The 16,088-nt window shown below is 41.8% G+C and overlaps 1 protein-coding gene across 1 annotated transcript in view; it reads right to left on the bottom strand.

The window, feature by feature from the left end:
* The window catches only part of PKD1L2 (polycystin 1 like 2), a 147,224-nt gene that overhangs the window by 123,680 nt on the left and 7,456 nt on the right, over positions 1–16,088 (bottom strand). The window contains 6 exon segments of the mRNA XM_044663653.1: positions 797–1,201; positions 3,417–3,646; positions 7,663–7,665; positions 11,162–11,309; positions 13,193–13,303; positions 15,379–15,564. Of these exon segments, the coding sequence (XP_044519588.1) occupies positions 797–1,201; positions 3,417–3,646; positions 7,663–7,665; positions 11,162–11,309; positions 13,193–13,303; positions 15,379–15,564 (1,083 nt within the window).

Below are 16,088 nucleotides of genomic sequence, written 5' to 3'. Positions count from 1 at the left end.
AGAGCAATATAGTAGGTTTAGGGGTTGTTGTTTTTTTGGATGGAAAAAGGGTAAGTATGTTTTTGCAGCTGGGCCACCTGAAGGAAACCCAAGAGATTTAAATCTACCCTTAAAGAAAATAATAAATCTATCATTAAGCCTATCATAAATTCTTCCCATAATCCCTCAGCCCTCCATATACAGAAGGATGTCAACACTCTACCCATCAAAGAATAGGCAGTAAATAGGTCAGGTTGCTTCAAAACACATGGACAGAGTAAACATTTTGTATATTAATCCTAATGATGTACCCATGGCTGTTTATTTAGTCCAAGGTTTTTTGTTTTAATTAAAAACTTACTTTCTCTCTTAGAATCTATACTGTGTATTGGCTCCAAGGCAGAAGAGTGGTAAGGGCTAGGCAATGGGGGTTAAGTGACTTGCCCAGGGTCACATAGCTGGGCAGTGTCTGAGGTCAGATTTGAACCAAAGACCTCCCATCTCTAGGCCTGCTCTCAATCCACTGAGCTATCTAACTGCCCCTAATTGAAGGTTTTTAATGAAAGTGATTAACATAATAATAAAATAAAAAGTCAGGGAGGTAGTAATGCAGTAGAATATCCTGGCGTGAGAGTCAGGAGCCAGGATTCTAGTCCCAGTTCTGCCAAAACAAGCTTAATGACCTTGAGAAAGAAAGTCCTTTCCTTTCTCTTTTTTTCCCACCTAAAAATGAGAGGTTTGGATTAGATGTTCTTTAAGTTCTAATAAAGAATGTTGATTTTTTATATGAGAGCAAGGGACCAGAAACAGGCATTACCTTCTACTGGCATAGGGATGCTGTACACCCTGGATTCTTTCCCCAAACACTCTCTCACATAGGAGAAGTTTCCACTGGCCCCTGCCACCTCAAACGTCAGCTCCTCAGGGAACCCCTGGGCCACAGACACATTAATGAGAAGATCCTGTCCTAGCTCCAAGTGATCAGAAACCCAGAAGGCCTGAAGACCAGACAGGGGCTCTATGATGTAAATGGTGAGGTTTCTGGAAAGTGTGGAGGTGGTGCTGTTGCTGACTGCCCGAATTTCCAGATGATGGACTCCTGGATGGAGCAATGGCTGTGCAGTGCTGACCAGGGTCAGATTATGCGGGATAACTCCTTTCTGGATGGCAGATTCTGTCAGAGTGATGTTATCTGACAATATCATATAAGTTACTCCCATTCCTAGAAAGAGAAAGAGAGTCAACAACAAAGCACATCCTTACTTCTTTATTTATCTGCCTCCTTGTCTATCTATCCAGAGAATGGGGTTCCCCATCTTGCCCAGACTGGAAGTGCAAGTAGCCCTGCAACCTAAGGTCTGATCTTCCCATTGTTGGCAGGGAAACTTTAATCTGTTCTGTTTTTCTCACCTAGACTGGTTTGCTTCTCCTTAGGCAACCAACCAACACTCATCTTCCTAGTGGAAATCATGATATTTGCGCCAAACTTAGTGGGGACGCCAGACTGGACTTTAGCCCTGCTGCAGCCTAGAACTCCTTAGCTTAAGTGATTTACCAGCCTCAACCTCCCCTAGTAGCAAGAATTATAAGTGTGTGCCGTCACTCCCAGCACTCTATTGCATTTTCAGGAGCCTGTGCTATAAGTATAAACAGACACATGAACATATCTACACACATACAAATGATGACTTCATGTCTATGCCAAACAATGAACAATTTTGCAAGCTAGAGTTCTCTTTATATTACTGCTGTTGGTGACAATCATTTGTAAGTTTTAAGTGAGGTGATTAACCCCACTATGAGTCATGAATAAATGAAAATATATTAGAATCTCATATCTTATATATCGTAGCAAAGACCCAGGCTCTCCAAATGTACCAACAGGGACGATTCTAGAAAATCCTGACTAGAGCAAATCATGTTTGTGTATTCTCTTCTATAATATTGTTATAAAGGCAAACAACATTAAGAGAGATCTCAAAAGGCGAAAGAAGCTGCTTAGCTAAGTAGGGTATGTGGAATCTGGGAAGAGGAAGTTCTATTCATTTGTCTTGGTGGTGGAAGATTATAGGCTCAGCTGATAGGATCTCTTGTCTACCTAGCTGGCTGCCTCTTTGAATTTCTTCTAGAGAGCCTGGTTGTAGTAGTGAGAATCCCTCAAAGTGTAGACTGATGAGGCCAGAGTGAATTTATGTGTTGATACCTATGAATAATAATTCATAAGATCTTTTGAAAACTTATGAGTGATTATCCTTGACATCTGAAGTAGAAGAACCCACATAAACTTCATAATAATTTGTGCTGCTTAAATCACCAATAGGTCAATCTTCATCTAGAAAGTGCATAGCTTAGAGACAGGAAGTCCTAAGTTCAAATATGACCTCAGACACTTCCTAGCTCTGTGTTCCTGGGCAAGCACTTAACCTCCATTGCCTATTCTTCTTTAAACCCTTACCATTCTTCTACCTTGGAATCAAATCATAGTATTGATTCTAAGGTGGACGGTAAGGATTTAAAAAAGAAAGAAAGAAAGAGAATGCATGCACCAAAATGTATACACAGACTCCTTCACTTTTGAAATTCCAGTAATTTCCTCCCCCTTTATTAGATGGTGAAATATTTCCTTTGATTATCCCTGATCAAATTTGCCATTTGATTCCAGCAGTTCAACTTATCAGCCTTATTCTGAATGAAGAAATAGTTCATAGAAACAGAATAGTTTTCTTTTTGCGTAGTTATGGACAAGTCATTTGCCTCAGAGTCCGGGTTTCCTCATCAGGAATTTGGGAATAATCATTTTTTCACTATCTATCTCCTAGGGCTCTTAGAAGGAAAATGCTTTGTAAACTGTGTTTGGAAATAGGAGCTGTCCTCATTTCCTAGTTCAGGTCTGATTTAAATTGGCTTAATTCCAATAAGAAAGCCATCATCAGGAAGGTGGTAATTGCTGCCCTCTTGTGTCTATAAGGGTCACTCAGCCACCTTGGGCAGCACATCTTAACCCTGACACTGTGGAGATGGGTCAGCAATAATTCTGGACTCATGGGCTTGCCCCACCACCTGGGGGAATAGCAGCATCTCACATAAATGACATGCTTTTCTGGATAGAGTATTCCCTCTGCAACAGAAATGCTGGGTTCTAATCCCATTAGACATTTACTAGCTATGTAACCTTGGCAAAGTCACTTGTTTTGCTTGGGGCTGTTTCTTTATCTGTAAAATGAGGAAGTTGGGCTAGATGGCCTCTAGAGTCCCTTCCCTCTTTAGATCTATAAGCCCCTCTCTATGAGCCTGGGTCTAAAAAGAAAAGTTCAGTTAAACATCTATTAAGGACCTGCCTGTGGTCTGTAAAGCCTTTGCTAGGTACAGAAGGGACAAAGACCAACAAATTTCACTTTGTATTGGATGGGAGCGAGCAGCGGATAGAGGGATCTTACCTCCATCAAGTTCCACTTGGATCCATAAAACATCTCCATAGAGGGTTCTACAGGAGGAGCTGTTTCCAGACTCCCATCGATTATAACAACCAGTCACCCTGAGGCTCTCCATCTTGTCCCAGATAGTCACTTGCCTCTGGGCACTCACATGCCACTCACTGGCTGTACACTCCACGAAAATGGTAAACTCTCCAGGAGATGTAAATCGATGAGTCACATTGCTAGACAAGCTACAGATCAAAATAATCAAGAGTTACAAACATTCCCCCCAGGGAATGGGCTTCCATCATTCACTGTATGTCTCCACCTGGATGAGGACCTGGGGGGAAGAGGCCTCAGGGACCAGCCAAAGGCCATGCCAGGGCCAGAAAACAACAAAACCATGAGAAATAGAGATTTCTATGTTTTTAATTCAAACTCCAACTTAAACTGAGAAGCTGTAAGACCTGAAATCTAACCCATTTTTCTCTTTAGAAGAATAATAAATAGGATGATGCAAGGCTCAACTTAATATCACTTCGCTTACTGGTTTACTAAGACCCAATGGAATTGGAATCTGTATCAATAGAGAAAGAGGCAGTGTGATTTGTTAGAAAGAGTCAGAGGACCTGGATTCAAATATTGACTTTGATACTTACTAATTATAAGATCTGGGGCAAGCCTCTTTCTTTTTCTGAACCTCAGATTCTTCTTCCATAAAATGGGGCAATTAATAATTTCACATTCCTTCTTAGGGGTATTGGGAAGATATTTTTTACATCTTGAAATATAATAGAAATGAGAGCTGCTAACATAGCCATCATGTTTAATAATTACACTTAATTGTATGTCATGTAATTATTAAATCATTAAATATATTCATTATAATTAATGATAATAATGTATAATTATAATAATGACAATAATTATACTAATTTATCTACCTGTGTAATAGTTTGTAGAATATTAAATATAAAAGGATAATGGTAGAATAGTGACTTGACCTAGGGCCATTTCTATCTAAACCCACTGAAAAAGAGAAGAATGGCTAATACTAATAAAGACAGCAACAACAATGAGGCAGCCAAGTGTGGTCTAGTGCTGGGCCTGGAGCCAGGAAGACTGAGTTCAAACCTGCCTCTAGATACTTACTAGCTGTGCAACCTTGGGAAAGTCACTTAACTGCTGTTTGCCTCAATTTTAAAATGGGGATAAGAACAGCATCTGCATCACAAAGTTGTAAGGATCAGATGAGCTAATATATTTATAAACAGGCCTGACACAGAGCCTGGCACATGATAGACCCTATAGGAGTGTTTATTCCCTTACCCCCTTTTCCCTAAATAAGGATCATACCCTTGTGGAAGGAATCATAATTCCTTAAAATACTGATGTTGGGGAATCAGCTGGTGACCTGGGAGAAGCAATCTCTGGTACCCGTTGGGACTGGCCAGGACCAAGGAAAGGGGAAGCATACATTTCTCATATTCTCTTCCCCAAAGCTCACCTGAGAGAGAAAACTGGAGCAGAGTCATTGTTGGCAGCATTGTCAGGAAGCAAAGGAGGGAGTCCTTTCCACCTGGGATACAATCCCCCAAATCTACTCAAATCTTACCCATTCTTCAAAAATCAACCTCTTCGATCAAGCCTCACCTCTTCTAGGAACTTCCCCCAGAACATCTTTTTGTCCTTTGAAGTCCTGAGTGATTCCCAATCTGCACCACTTCTAGTATTATCTGAAACTGTTTTCTCATTTCTCCATCTGCATGTCAGCCCCATCTCCCTGAGACGACAAACCGTGAGAGGGCACGCTTTGTTTACTTCTCTTGGGTTGTACTCCAGTTGTACTAGCTTTAGAAATGAGGGTAATGGGGGCAGAGGGGTGGCTCATTGGATTGAGAGCCAGGACTAAAGATGGGAGGTCCTGGGTTCAAATAGCCTTAGACACTTCTCAGCTATGTGACCCTGGGCAAGTCACTTCACCCCCATTGCTTAGCCCTTACTCTCTTCTGCCTTAGAACCAATGCACAGTATTGATTCTAAGATGGAAGGTAAGGGTTTAAAAAAAAAAAAAAGAAAAAAGGGCTATTCTCTTTGGTTTTAGTATGCAGTAATCCGTATTTGGTCATAGTTTTAAAAAGTCAATTCATGAATATACCAATAGATGGCGCACGACAAAAGGTGAAAGCCAAAGATGGGGAACTGAGTACTACTAATGATGATATTTTGTCAGAGATTTAGAACTGAAAGGTACCTCAGAATCCATCCAGTCCAACTCCCTCATGTTACAGATGATGAAACTGAGGCTAAAGGGATTTAAAATAACTTGAATGAATAATCATTTTTCAAGGGCTTACTATATGCCAAGAACCAGCACACAATGGGGAGATTTGAACCTAGATCTTCTGACTTCAGCATCAAAGTGTCCATGCTGTGTGCCGCACTGCTTCTTCATTTTTTTATATTATTTTTCAAATTTATTTCTACGGATTGGTCATTGCTGTATAAACAGCACTGGGTTTTGGGATCACTAGCCCTGGCCCTAAGTAGTAAGATACCTAAGATTATAGGATTTAGAACTAAAAGAGACTCTCTAGACCAGTGTTTCCCAAAGTGGGGGCTACCTCCCCCTGGTGGGTGCTGCAGTGATCCAGGGAGGCGGTGATGGCCACAGGTGCATTTATCTTTCCTATTAATTGCTATTAAAATTTTTAAAATGTAATTTCCAGGGGGCTTAGTAATATTTTTTCTGGAAAGGGGGCGGTAGGCCAAAAAAGTTTGGGAACCACTGCTCTAGACCAACACCAACAGTTCACCAAGGCACAAAGAATTTATGTGGCTTGCTCAAGGTCATACAGGTAGTAAATAGAGCTGTCATCTGATTTCAAATCTGGAATTCTTTGCATTATATTTTGTTACTTGTTTAACTTTGAGCAAGTGACCTCTCTGAGCCTCTGTTCTTTTATCTATAAAATTAATGGGTTAAACTAGATGGTTCCTAAAGGCTTTTCTAGCTCCAAATATGTGGTCAAGGGATCTTGTTTTATTCTCACAAATGTTTTGTGGAGCAAATGCTTGGGGAAATTAAGATTGCCCATCCCCAGGACCCATCCTGGAGCTTCAAAATACAGGGTCAGATTCTGGGGTCCTGGGAAAGGGGGAACAGCTTTCTGAGGTTATAGGAACACATAGCTGGTCACAGATGACCGGTAGGCCCTAGGCCTATTCAAGAATAAGATATACCTTCTAGCTCAGGGGTCGGCAACCTTTTTGGCCGTGAAAGCCACATTTTTTAAAATGTAATTTCGTGAGAGCCGTACAGTGCTCACAGTGCGCGCTCCTGTAACGGCGCCTGAAAAAAATTTACTTTGTGGCTCCTGCAGAAAAAGCCATATGTTGCCGACCCCTGTTCTAGCTGATGCTTAAAGGCACTGGGGAAAAAGAACTAGCCTCTGGGTGGAAGGAAGGAAGAAGTATGGCACTGCAATCAACACAATGGTTGGTGGAGAAAAGGATAGTTTAAGGAGACAGAGACAGAGACACAGAGTTCTTCTTGGATCCCTGGCAATTTGGGATAGAAGTCATGAATTTGCAAACAAGAGATTGAGAAAGAGAAGCAGGGAGTTGAGATGGTGAATCAGGGGAGGAATCCCCAAATCCCAGGATGTCAGAGTTCATTTGATCAAACTTGTGCCTCAAACAGGATCTACAACATCCAACAGATGATGATCCACCTTCTGCTTGTTGATCTAAAGTGAGGGAGGAAGTCCATCCTGCTTTTAGACACTTCCTGTTGGTAGCAGGTTTTTCCTGACACCAATTCTAAATCAGCCTTTCTGCAACTTCCACTCATTTCTCCTGGTTCTACCATTTGGGGACCAAAGAGAACAAGTCCGATCCTCTTCGGCACAATGACCCTTCAAATTATGTTCCCCAAGTCTTCTCTTCTGAAGGCTAAACATCCTCAGATCTTTCAAGCACTCCTAAAGCAGCATGAACTTATTTGATGCTCTTCACTACTCTGACTGCCTTCCTCTGAATACTCATTAGCTTTCTAAAATGGAGTCCCCAGGACTACACACAGTCCTCCCACTGTGATCTGACCTCCTAATGCCTGTTACCAGGACTGGAGATCTGTGATGAGGAAATCTATGAAGCAACTTCATTAAATGAGAACAGCAGGGCCACAAAACTATGCATACCCTTTGACCTAGCAGTACTGCTATTGGGTGTGTATCCCAAAGAGATCAGAGATGAGAAAAAGGACCTACTTGTACCAAAATATTTTTAGCGGCTTTTTCTTTTTTTTTTTTCTTTTTTTTTTTTTGTGGTGTTAACTGGAAACAGAGGGCTTGACCATCACTTGGGGAATGACTGAACAAGTGGTGGTAAATGGCTATCATAGAATACTATTGTGCCATAAGAAATGATGAGCAGGATGAGTTCAGAAAAACCTGGAAAGACTTAAAGGAAATGATTCAGAGTGAAGTGAGCAGGACCAGGAGAACACTGTATACAATAACAGAAATATTAGAGGATACATATTACATGAAAGTACAAGTATAACCTTTTTCAGACTATTCACTGCCTTGGGGATGGGGGAAAGGATAAGGAGGGAGAAAATCTGAATTTTAAAATGTCAAAAAACAATTGTCAAAAATCATTTCTACAGGTAATTGAAAACAAAATTTAAAAATTGGGGGAAAAATGTGAACAGCAAACTTTTGAGCTCCTAGTAGTTTCTACATAGGAAAAGAAAGAGCCCCAGAAAGCAGCAGAAGTGGACCTAAAGTAGGTTGTGTGCTTTTTTTTTTTTTCATCTTTACCTTCTGCCTTAGAATCAATACTAAGTATCGGTTCCAAGGCAGAAGAGCAGTAAGAACTAGGCATTTGGGATTAAGTGAGTTACCCAGGGTCACACAGCTAGGAAGTGTCTGTGGCCATATTTGAACCCAGGATCTCCCATCTCTGAACTTGGCTCTCTATCCACTGAGCCACCTAGCTGTCCTTATGGTATATAATTACAGAGGTATGTTGGTAAATGTTTTTTTTTTTTATGTTTTTTTTTTAAACCCTTGTACTTCGGTGTATTGTCTCATAGGTGGAAGATTGGTAAGGGTGGGCAATGGGGGTCAAGTGACTTGCCCAGGGTCACACAGCTGGGAAGTGGGGCTGAGGCCGGGTTTGAACCTAGGACCTCCTGTCTCTAGGCCTGACTCTCACTCCACTGAGCTACCCAGCTGCCCCTGGTAAATGTTTTAACAACTGACTCTTCAAGATAAAACAAACAGGGGGCAGCTAGGTGGCTCAGTGGATTGAGAGCCAGGCTTAGAGATGGGAAGACCTGTATTCAAATGTGACCTTAGAAAACTCCTAGTTTTGTGTGACCCTGGGCAAGTCACTTACCCCCACTGCCTAGTCCTTACCACTCTTCTGCCTTGGAACCAATACGTAATATTGGTATGTATTGGAAGGTAAGGGTTTTTATAAAAAACAAACAAACATACTTGGCAAACTTTTAAGTTTCATATACATCATTGAAATTTTCTCCATCATTTTCTAATGTGCAGAAAATCAACAAACTAATAAGTCAAGCCCCAATTTATAGCATGTGCTGATTTCTGTGGTGTAAATGCTGACACTGAAAATTTAACAATCTGTCTTTAGGAACCAGTTTGAGCAGGTTCCAGCACACTACTGGGTGTGAATAGTTCTGAGTTGGCTCATGACAGATAGTAGGCCCCTAATAAATCTTTGTGAACTAATCTGTCTTTTACAGGTAGAGAAAGTGAGGTTCATTTGGGTTAAACGCTTTGCCCAAGCTCATACAGCATCCCAGCAGCAGAGTCAGGGCTAGAAGCCAGTTCTCTTTCCTTCATGCTCTTTCTACTAGATGACAGTGTAAGATCCAGCAGCCCAAGGGCTTAGGATCATGGGGAATGTTGCTTCCTTGACCCAGGCCAGACCCATGCTCTATGACTAGGGTGAGCTTCCAGCTGGTTCCAAAGTGTATGGTCTTCCCCTTTCCCAGTGGCCATCAAACCCAGCTGGAGCAGTCTACAGGATCCCAGGACCCAATTAGAGAGGCAGAATCTATTCCATTCCTAGCAGCACTGGGGAACCTGGAGGAGTCAGGACAGCTCAGGCACAGTTCTTTGTGCACAAAATTTTAAAATTAGAAGGGATTTTAGAAATCATCTAGTCCAGCCATTTAATTATTTGACAAGGAAACTTGAATTTCAAGAGGTGAAAAACATGCCATAGATGAACTTAGTGATGGTTCTTTGATCTCCACAACCCTGAACACTACTCCCATACCATGCTTCTCTTCATTTCCCACCAGCCTCTGCATTTCTTCTCACTTGTCTCTACAGCGGGTGCCTGTGCAGGATACCTTCTGGCCCAACTCCCATCAGCAACCTTTTATGGTTTGTCTTCCTGTTAGAACCCAAGCCCCTTGAGGGCAGAATTATATTTCTTTTTGCCTGTATTTGCATCCCCACCACTTAGCATACTCTTTGGCATCTTGTTGTTGTTCAGTTATGTCAGACCCTTTGTGACTTCATTTGGGGTTTTCTTGGCAAAGATACTGGAGTAGTTTTCCATTTCCTTCTCCAGCTCATTTTACAGATGAGGAAACTGAGGTAAACAGGATTAAGTGACTTGCCCAGGGTTACAGAGTCAGAAAGTATCTGAGGTCATATTTGAATTCAGGTCTTTCTGACTCCAATGCCACTGTGTCACCTCGTTGCTCCATCTGGCATATAGCGAGCATTTAATAAATGCTTACACACTGCCTAGAGGTTCTGCTGGAACTAAAAACCCCTGTGAGTGACCAGAGGAAAGGTATTATTTAGATCTAATCTAGGTCTCAGAGGAATGGGCTGCAAGAGCCCTAAAGCTCTACAGATCTGAGGAATGTGATGTCGTAGAAAGAGCTTTCGATGTGGAATCAGAGGACCTGGGTTTGAATCCTAGCTGTGAGTGATAGTCAACAAGTCATTTCTCTGGACTCTGTTTTCTTGTCTACAAAATGAGGGATATTGGACTGCATGATCTCAGATCCTCAAAATTCTAGATCCTGTGGAATTCACTCTAGCCTGGGACTAAGACTTCAAAGTCCAATGATTCTGGCCCCAAAGGAGGCTTCCTTCTGCTTCCTCTTCCCAGTACCTCCTGAAAGATGTAGAGACAATGGAGGAGGGCAAATAGCAGGGCAGACAGGATATGCTCAAATTATTATTATATTATTATTAATATAGAATTATAAGTGGTAGTATTTGCACTTGAGGACAAAAACAGTTGTAGGGGATGGAGAGGAAGTGATAACAGCAGGAGGCAGGGTGTCAAGGGCAGCTCAACCAGAGGTTCAGTTGCAGCAGGAGAAGGCTATCCTGCCACCCAGAGTAGTTGGGCCTTCAGAGAAGGGTGCCACCGTGATGGCCTGGGAAGTAGGGGAGCACAAAAGGAGGTCATCATAAAACCATCAGGAGAAACACAGAGACAACGGTTGCTATGGAGAGGAAGCATACCTTCCCAGGGGGACTGTGGACCCACAGAGAGGCAGAAACATGCCCTTTTAGGGGTTGGCACCCTGGTGCAAAGCTCCCTTTATCTCATGCTAGTTATAGCTCTGGTTCAAAATATGTCGGTCATGAAACAGAGCCTATATCCATCTTGGGACTTTAAGCCACCTCAGGCCCAGTCAGCAGGAGAAATAAGTGATTTGTGGCCATCCTGCTGAGTGTGATCCAGTTTTCTCTTACCTGGGGGGATAATATGGATCGATAGCTGTGCCATCACCAGTGTTGATGATGCAGGACAGGTTTCCAGTATAAGGTGAGAGCAGCCATATCAGAGAGATAGTGATATTGTCAGAGATGAAAGACACACCAGGCACCCTCACTTGCAGACCTGTGCAACATGGGGAATGCTGTGTGTCACGATGATGAAATCACCCTTTGTACATTTGAAAACTTCTCCTCTGTCCAAACACGTTTAAAAATGTCCAGAAGGGAAAAGCAACGCCCTTCTAAGAAGCACTTTGGAAGAAGTTTGGAGTTTGCAAGGGTAGCCTGTGCACAAGCTTGAGCAATTTGCATCAAATTAACTTTGATGCAAACTTGAACTTCAAAGACCAAAGCTGAGAACAGGGTTTAGAATCCAGAAAGAAGCATGGTAGCCTCAGAAATGTTTTCCTATTTGGAAAGAACCTATCACTGTCTATATTTTATATATACCCATGGCAAGTCACACAGCCTGATCTTTCTCTTTTCTGGTTTTAATCTAGAATAGAAGAGAGATAAGAACCTAGGTACGGAGAAAGCTCAACTAAAGTCTTTAAGAGAAAGCTACTTTTCCCACACAAGGACTAGAGGAAGGTGGTATCCTGGAAGAAGGGTTAGAATAAAAAAATCTGGGGTTCAAACCCAGGCTTGTTGTGTTTGATAGGAGGAGGTCCCTAATGGTACATAAATTATTTGTCAATACCTCAAAGATTGGTGATTTTGTTACTTTGGACACTCCCTCTACTGACACATATCGCAATCCTTCTGTGGCTTTTGCAAGTGATCTTTAAGAGTGCCTGCTGAAAAAAAAAGCCATCATCCTGAGCCCAACTTGGTAAAGAGCCTCTCAAAACTTAGGCCACCAGACTCATATTCAAAACTTGATAAGACCTGCCAGAGTCTGCATTCATCTCCTAGAGCTTCTGAGAACCCAGGGTCATCTCCATTCCACAATGAAAATTAATCTACAATTAATGGAGATGAAGGATAACCAAGTCCTTATATTTCTTTAAATCTTACTCTCAAATGGATAACTTTGTTTATAATTAGTGGCTAAATATTGATAGGGGCTATTTTAATAGACAAATAAGCAAGCAATCTCTGATGCCCTCAAGGGACTCCTTGTGTTTGGACTCACTAACACAGATTATAGCCTAAATCTCACTAGAAGTCCTAGGAAATTGCCTGAGAAACACAGAAGATAAGCATCTTGACTAGAGTCACACAGCTAGCAAATGTCAAGTGACTCCTCTTGTAGACCTACCTATATGATTTCTTTCTAACTTATTATTAAAACCAACTAGGGGGCAGTTGGGTGGTTCAGTGGATTGAGAGCTAGGCCTAGAGATGGGAGGTCCTAGGTTCAAATCTGGACTCAGACACTTCCTAACTGTGTGACCCTGGGCAAGTCACTTAACCCCCACTGTCTAGTCCTTGCCCTTCTCTGCCTTGGAACCAGTACACAGTATTGATTCTAAGATGGGAGGTAGGAGTTTTTATTAAAAAAAACAAACAAACAAAAAAAACCTAACTGGGTGGTGCAGTGAGCTACAAGCTGAACTGAATACAAATACCTAGAGAATATGGGGCCATATTTCACTGTCACTACTATGGCAGAGGTTATTTATGGGATATAATACTCAGAGAGAAACAAGAGAGAAATGGATGCCTTCCTTTGGAGTTATAAAGTCTAAATTTTTCAGGCAGAAATCACAGTGAGCAACTTTTTAAAACTAAAGATCATCTAAAAGGAGATCGGTCTGAAATTGGAAGTAACGATTGTTTTATTTTCCAATGATGTGCCTTCTTGCATGCAATATACCTACATAAGATATACCTGGGTATCATGTGCTTTTATAAGATAAGCCTGACTGTGAGATGCTCCTTCACAATTCTGAGATATGAAGGAAGGTTGAAGATCCTACTCTGGGAATCAATTGGTCATCCTTCTGTGAGTCACAGAGTTATCTTGGCTTGTCCTTTCCCCCAGAGCCCTTTCAGACCACTTACCTTCTACACAGTGATATTGGATCCAAAGGTAACTGCCAAGAGAAGGGCACATATCTCCAAAGAATGCCCCATCTGCTGCCACCTGGCATGCTTGGAGCCCATGGCATTGTCCTGGGAATGCAGCCCATGAGGATAGAGATGACATGCAAGAGAAAAGGAGAACAAGTTTCAGAGAGATTTTTCTCTCTGGCAGTTACAACAGACCTGCTGAGGGAAGCCACTTGTGCCAAAGGCAGAGAGAGTATTTGTTGGCAGGAGGGCAGTTTTGAGGAACACAAAGGAACCCTGGTAGACGCCTGCCCTAGAAATTCTACAAAGAAGGCTGGATCTGAATCACCTAAGAAGGCCAGGGGCTGAGCTAGGGATGGGAGATCTGCTCTCAAAACGCTTTTGTTCACTGGCAGCTGAGCACCTACATGTTAACAAATAGGCAGTTCTAAGGTCTATATTCACAGAATTTCAGAGTCAGAAAAAGACAGACTATCTAAATCAACTTTGTACTTGTCCAGGACTCCCCTCCCCAATATCTCTGACAAATGGCCATTCTGCCAAAATACCTCATTGAGGAGGAACCTTCCAATCAGAAGTGACTAGTAAATATTTAACAACCAGATCTCCTGGGGGGCGGGGGGGGACAACCCCACAATATTCCTGTAATATACTTTTTAATTTAACTTGCATTATTAATATTTTCTCTATCACTTTCTTAAACCTTGACAACCAACAAAACAATAATTAAAACTCTAATTTGTAGCATTTATTTCCAAGGTATAAATGTTCACCCTAAAAATTTAACAACCAGCTCTTCTAGGCCATAAAAGCTGGCTCCAACACACTTTTGCTCTCAGTGAAGGCCATTCTAATTTGGGAATACTTCAATTGGAAGAAAAATTTTCTTTACTTTCAATTGGCAACTTCTACTAGTTATTCTACTACTTTCTAGGCTCAATCAGTTCAAGTTTGGGTCTTCTTCCATGTGATAGGCCTTCAGATATTTTAAAGTAACTATCATGTTTCCCTAAATCTTCTTTCTTTTGTGCTAAATATTCCCATTTTGATCAATCAAATCTCATATAGCATTTCCCCTAACCATCCAGGCTGCCTTGCCCCATAAACATTCTAGCTTGTCAACATCCTACCTAAAATAGGGTGACCAGAATAAAACATAGCACCCTACGTGTGATTTAACCAGAGCAGGGCAACTAACAACTCCCTTGCTCTGGACATTCTGCTTCTCAATACGGTAGCTTAGAGTATAATAATACAATAACAATAGCTGCCTTTTATATAGTATTTTAAGGTTTGCAAATTGCTTTACAAATATTATCTCATTTTAATATACATATTATATTATGTACATATATATATGCATTATATATACATTAATATACATAGTATACATAACAATCCTGGGAAGTAGGTGCTATTTTATCCCCATTTCACAGATGAAGAAACCAAGTCAGACAGAGATTAAATGACTTGCTCACCATCACTCAGCTAGTAAGTGTCTGAGGCCAAATTTGAACCCAAGTCTTCCTACCTCCAAGCCTAGCACTCTATCCACTGAGCCACCTTCCTGCTTCTACCATTAGCCTTTTGGGCTGCCATGTTACATTTTATAGTCACAGAATTTTAAATTCTGGAAGGACTTTAACAGTCATCAAGTTCCAATCACAGCTTTTGCTTGAAGACTTTCAATGAGCAGAAATCCACTACTTTCTGAGCAAGGTAATTCTGCATCTCAGAAGCTCAATTGTTAGGATGTCTTTCCTGATATTCAGCCTAAACTTGCCTCTTCTTTTCCATCTTTATCCGTTGTTGTTAGTTCAGTCTTCTGTGGCCAAGCAGAACGTGTCCAATCCCTCTTTTATATGCCAGCTCTTCAAATACTTGGAGGACACAACCATGGCCCCCAGCCTTCTCTTTGCCAACCTGACATTCCCAGTTACGCTATTAATTTATACCTCACTAAAAATACCACATCTAGTTCCGCCTCTCACACGACTTGCTACTTAAAATGTCACCTCCTGCTTTCAAGACAGAATTTCCCCATCATCCATGTAACTCACAGATCTGTGTCCCCATCATACCTGTCCTTCCAGAATAGAACCCTCCTTCCAGGACGGGAGCTATCGACACGACTATTTCCTTTAGGACGCAGTTTCAGAGGACCATCAGAATCTCACCTGCTACTTCGTCTCGGACTCTGATCCCACCACATTCTTCCTCGAGCTCTGCAGGCAGAGCTGCCTCCGTGGTGCAGTAATGAGGCGTCTGCCGTCCATAGAAGCTGTCATCGATCTGGATGACTTCTCCGGAGCCACAGTGCACGGTGGCGTTGGAACCTTCACAAGCCAGGCTCTGGCCAAACTCTACGGCCAAGGAGAAAAGACTTATCACCACAGGGAGGGAGTCCAGGCAGCTGATGGAAGGGTGGAGAGGCAGCAAGCACTGCCGAAAACTCACAGGATGGCATCTCTTCTCCTAGTGGGTTGCCCACAGCCTACCTATAAAAAACTGATTTCACCCTGTTTCTGGGCCAATTGGACTTAAATAGGATCTCCTACTGCAGAATGTACTGTGTTGGCAGCAGAAAGGAAAGGTGTGCCCAGTGAGACCCTACAGCTCAGGGGAGTCTGGTTTTTTGGATGAATTCTCAATTCAACTCAAATAAAATTCAACTCAACAAACATTTATTAAATACTTAACAATTTTTAACCTTTTTGAGAGAAAATGAGGAAGGCCCCCGCATACGGGAGGAACCCCTTTGGTGAACCCTTTGGAAGGATGTGGATAAGAGTCATACAGGTTGGGCACTTACAGCTCTGTGTAGGAAAAGGCACTGTGTATCTTTTTTTAAGTTCCTTTTGTGTTATATGGATGTGAAGTCAGAGAA

This window comes from Gracilinanus agilis, chromosome 2 (assembly GCF_016433145.1).
Source record: "Gracilinanus agilis isolate LMUSP501 chromosome 2, AgileGrace, whole genome shotgun sequence".
Taxonomy (NCBI): Eukaryota; Metazoa; Chordata; class Mammalia; order Didelphimorphia; family Didelphidae; genus Gracilinanus; species Gracilinanus agilis.
Note: the sequence above shows the minus strand (reverse complement) of the source record. Positions and strands in the feature narration are given on the sequence as shown.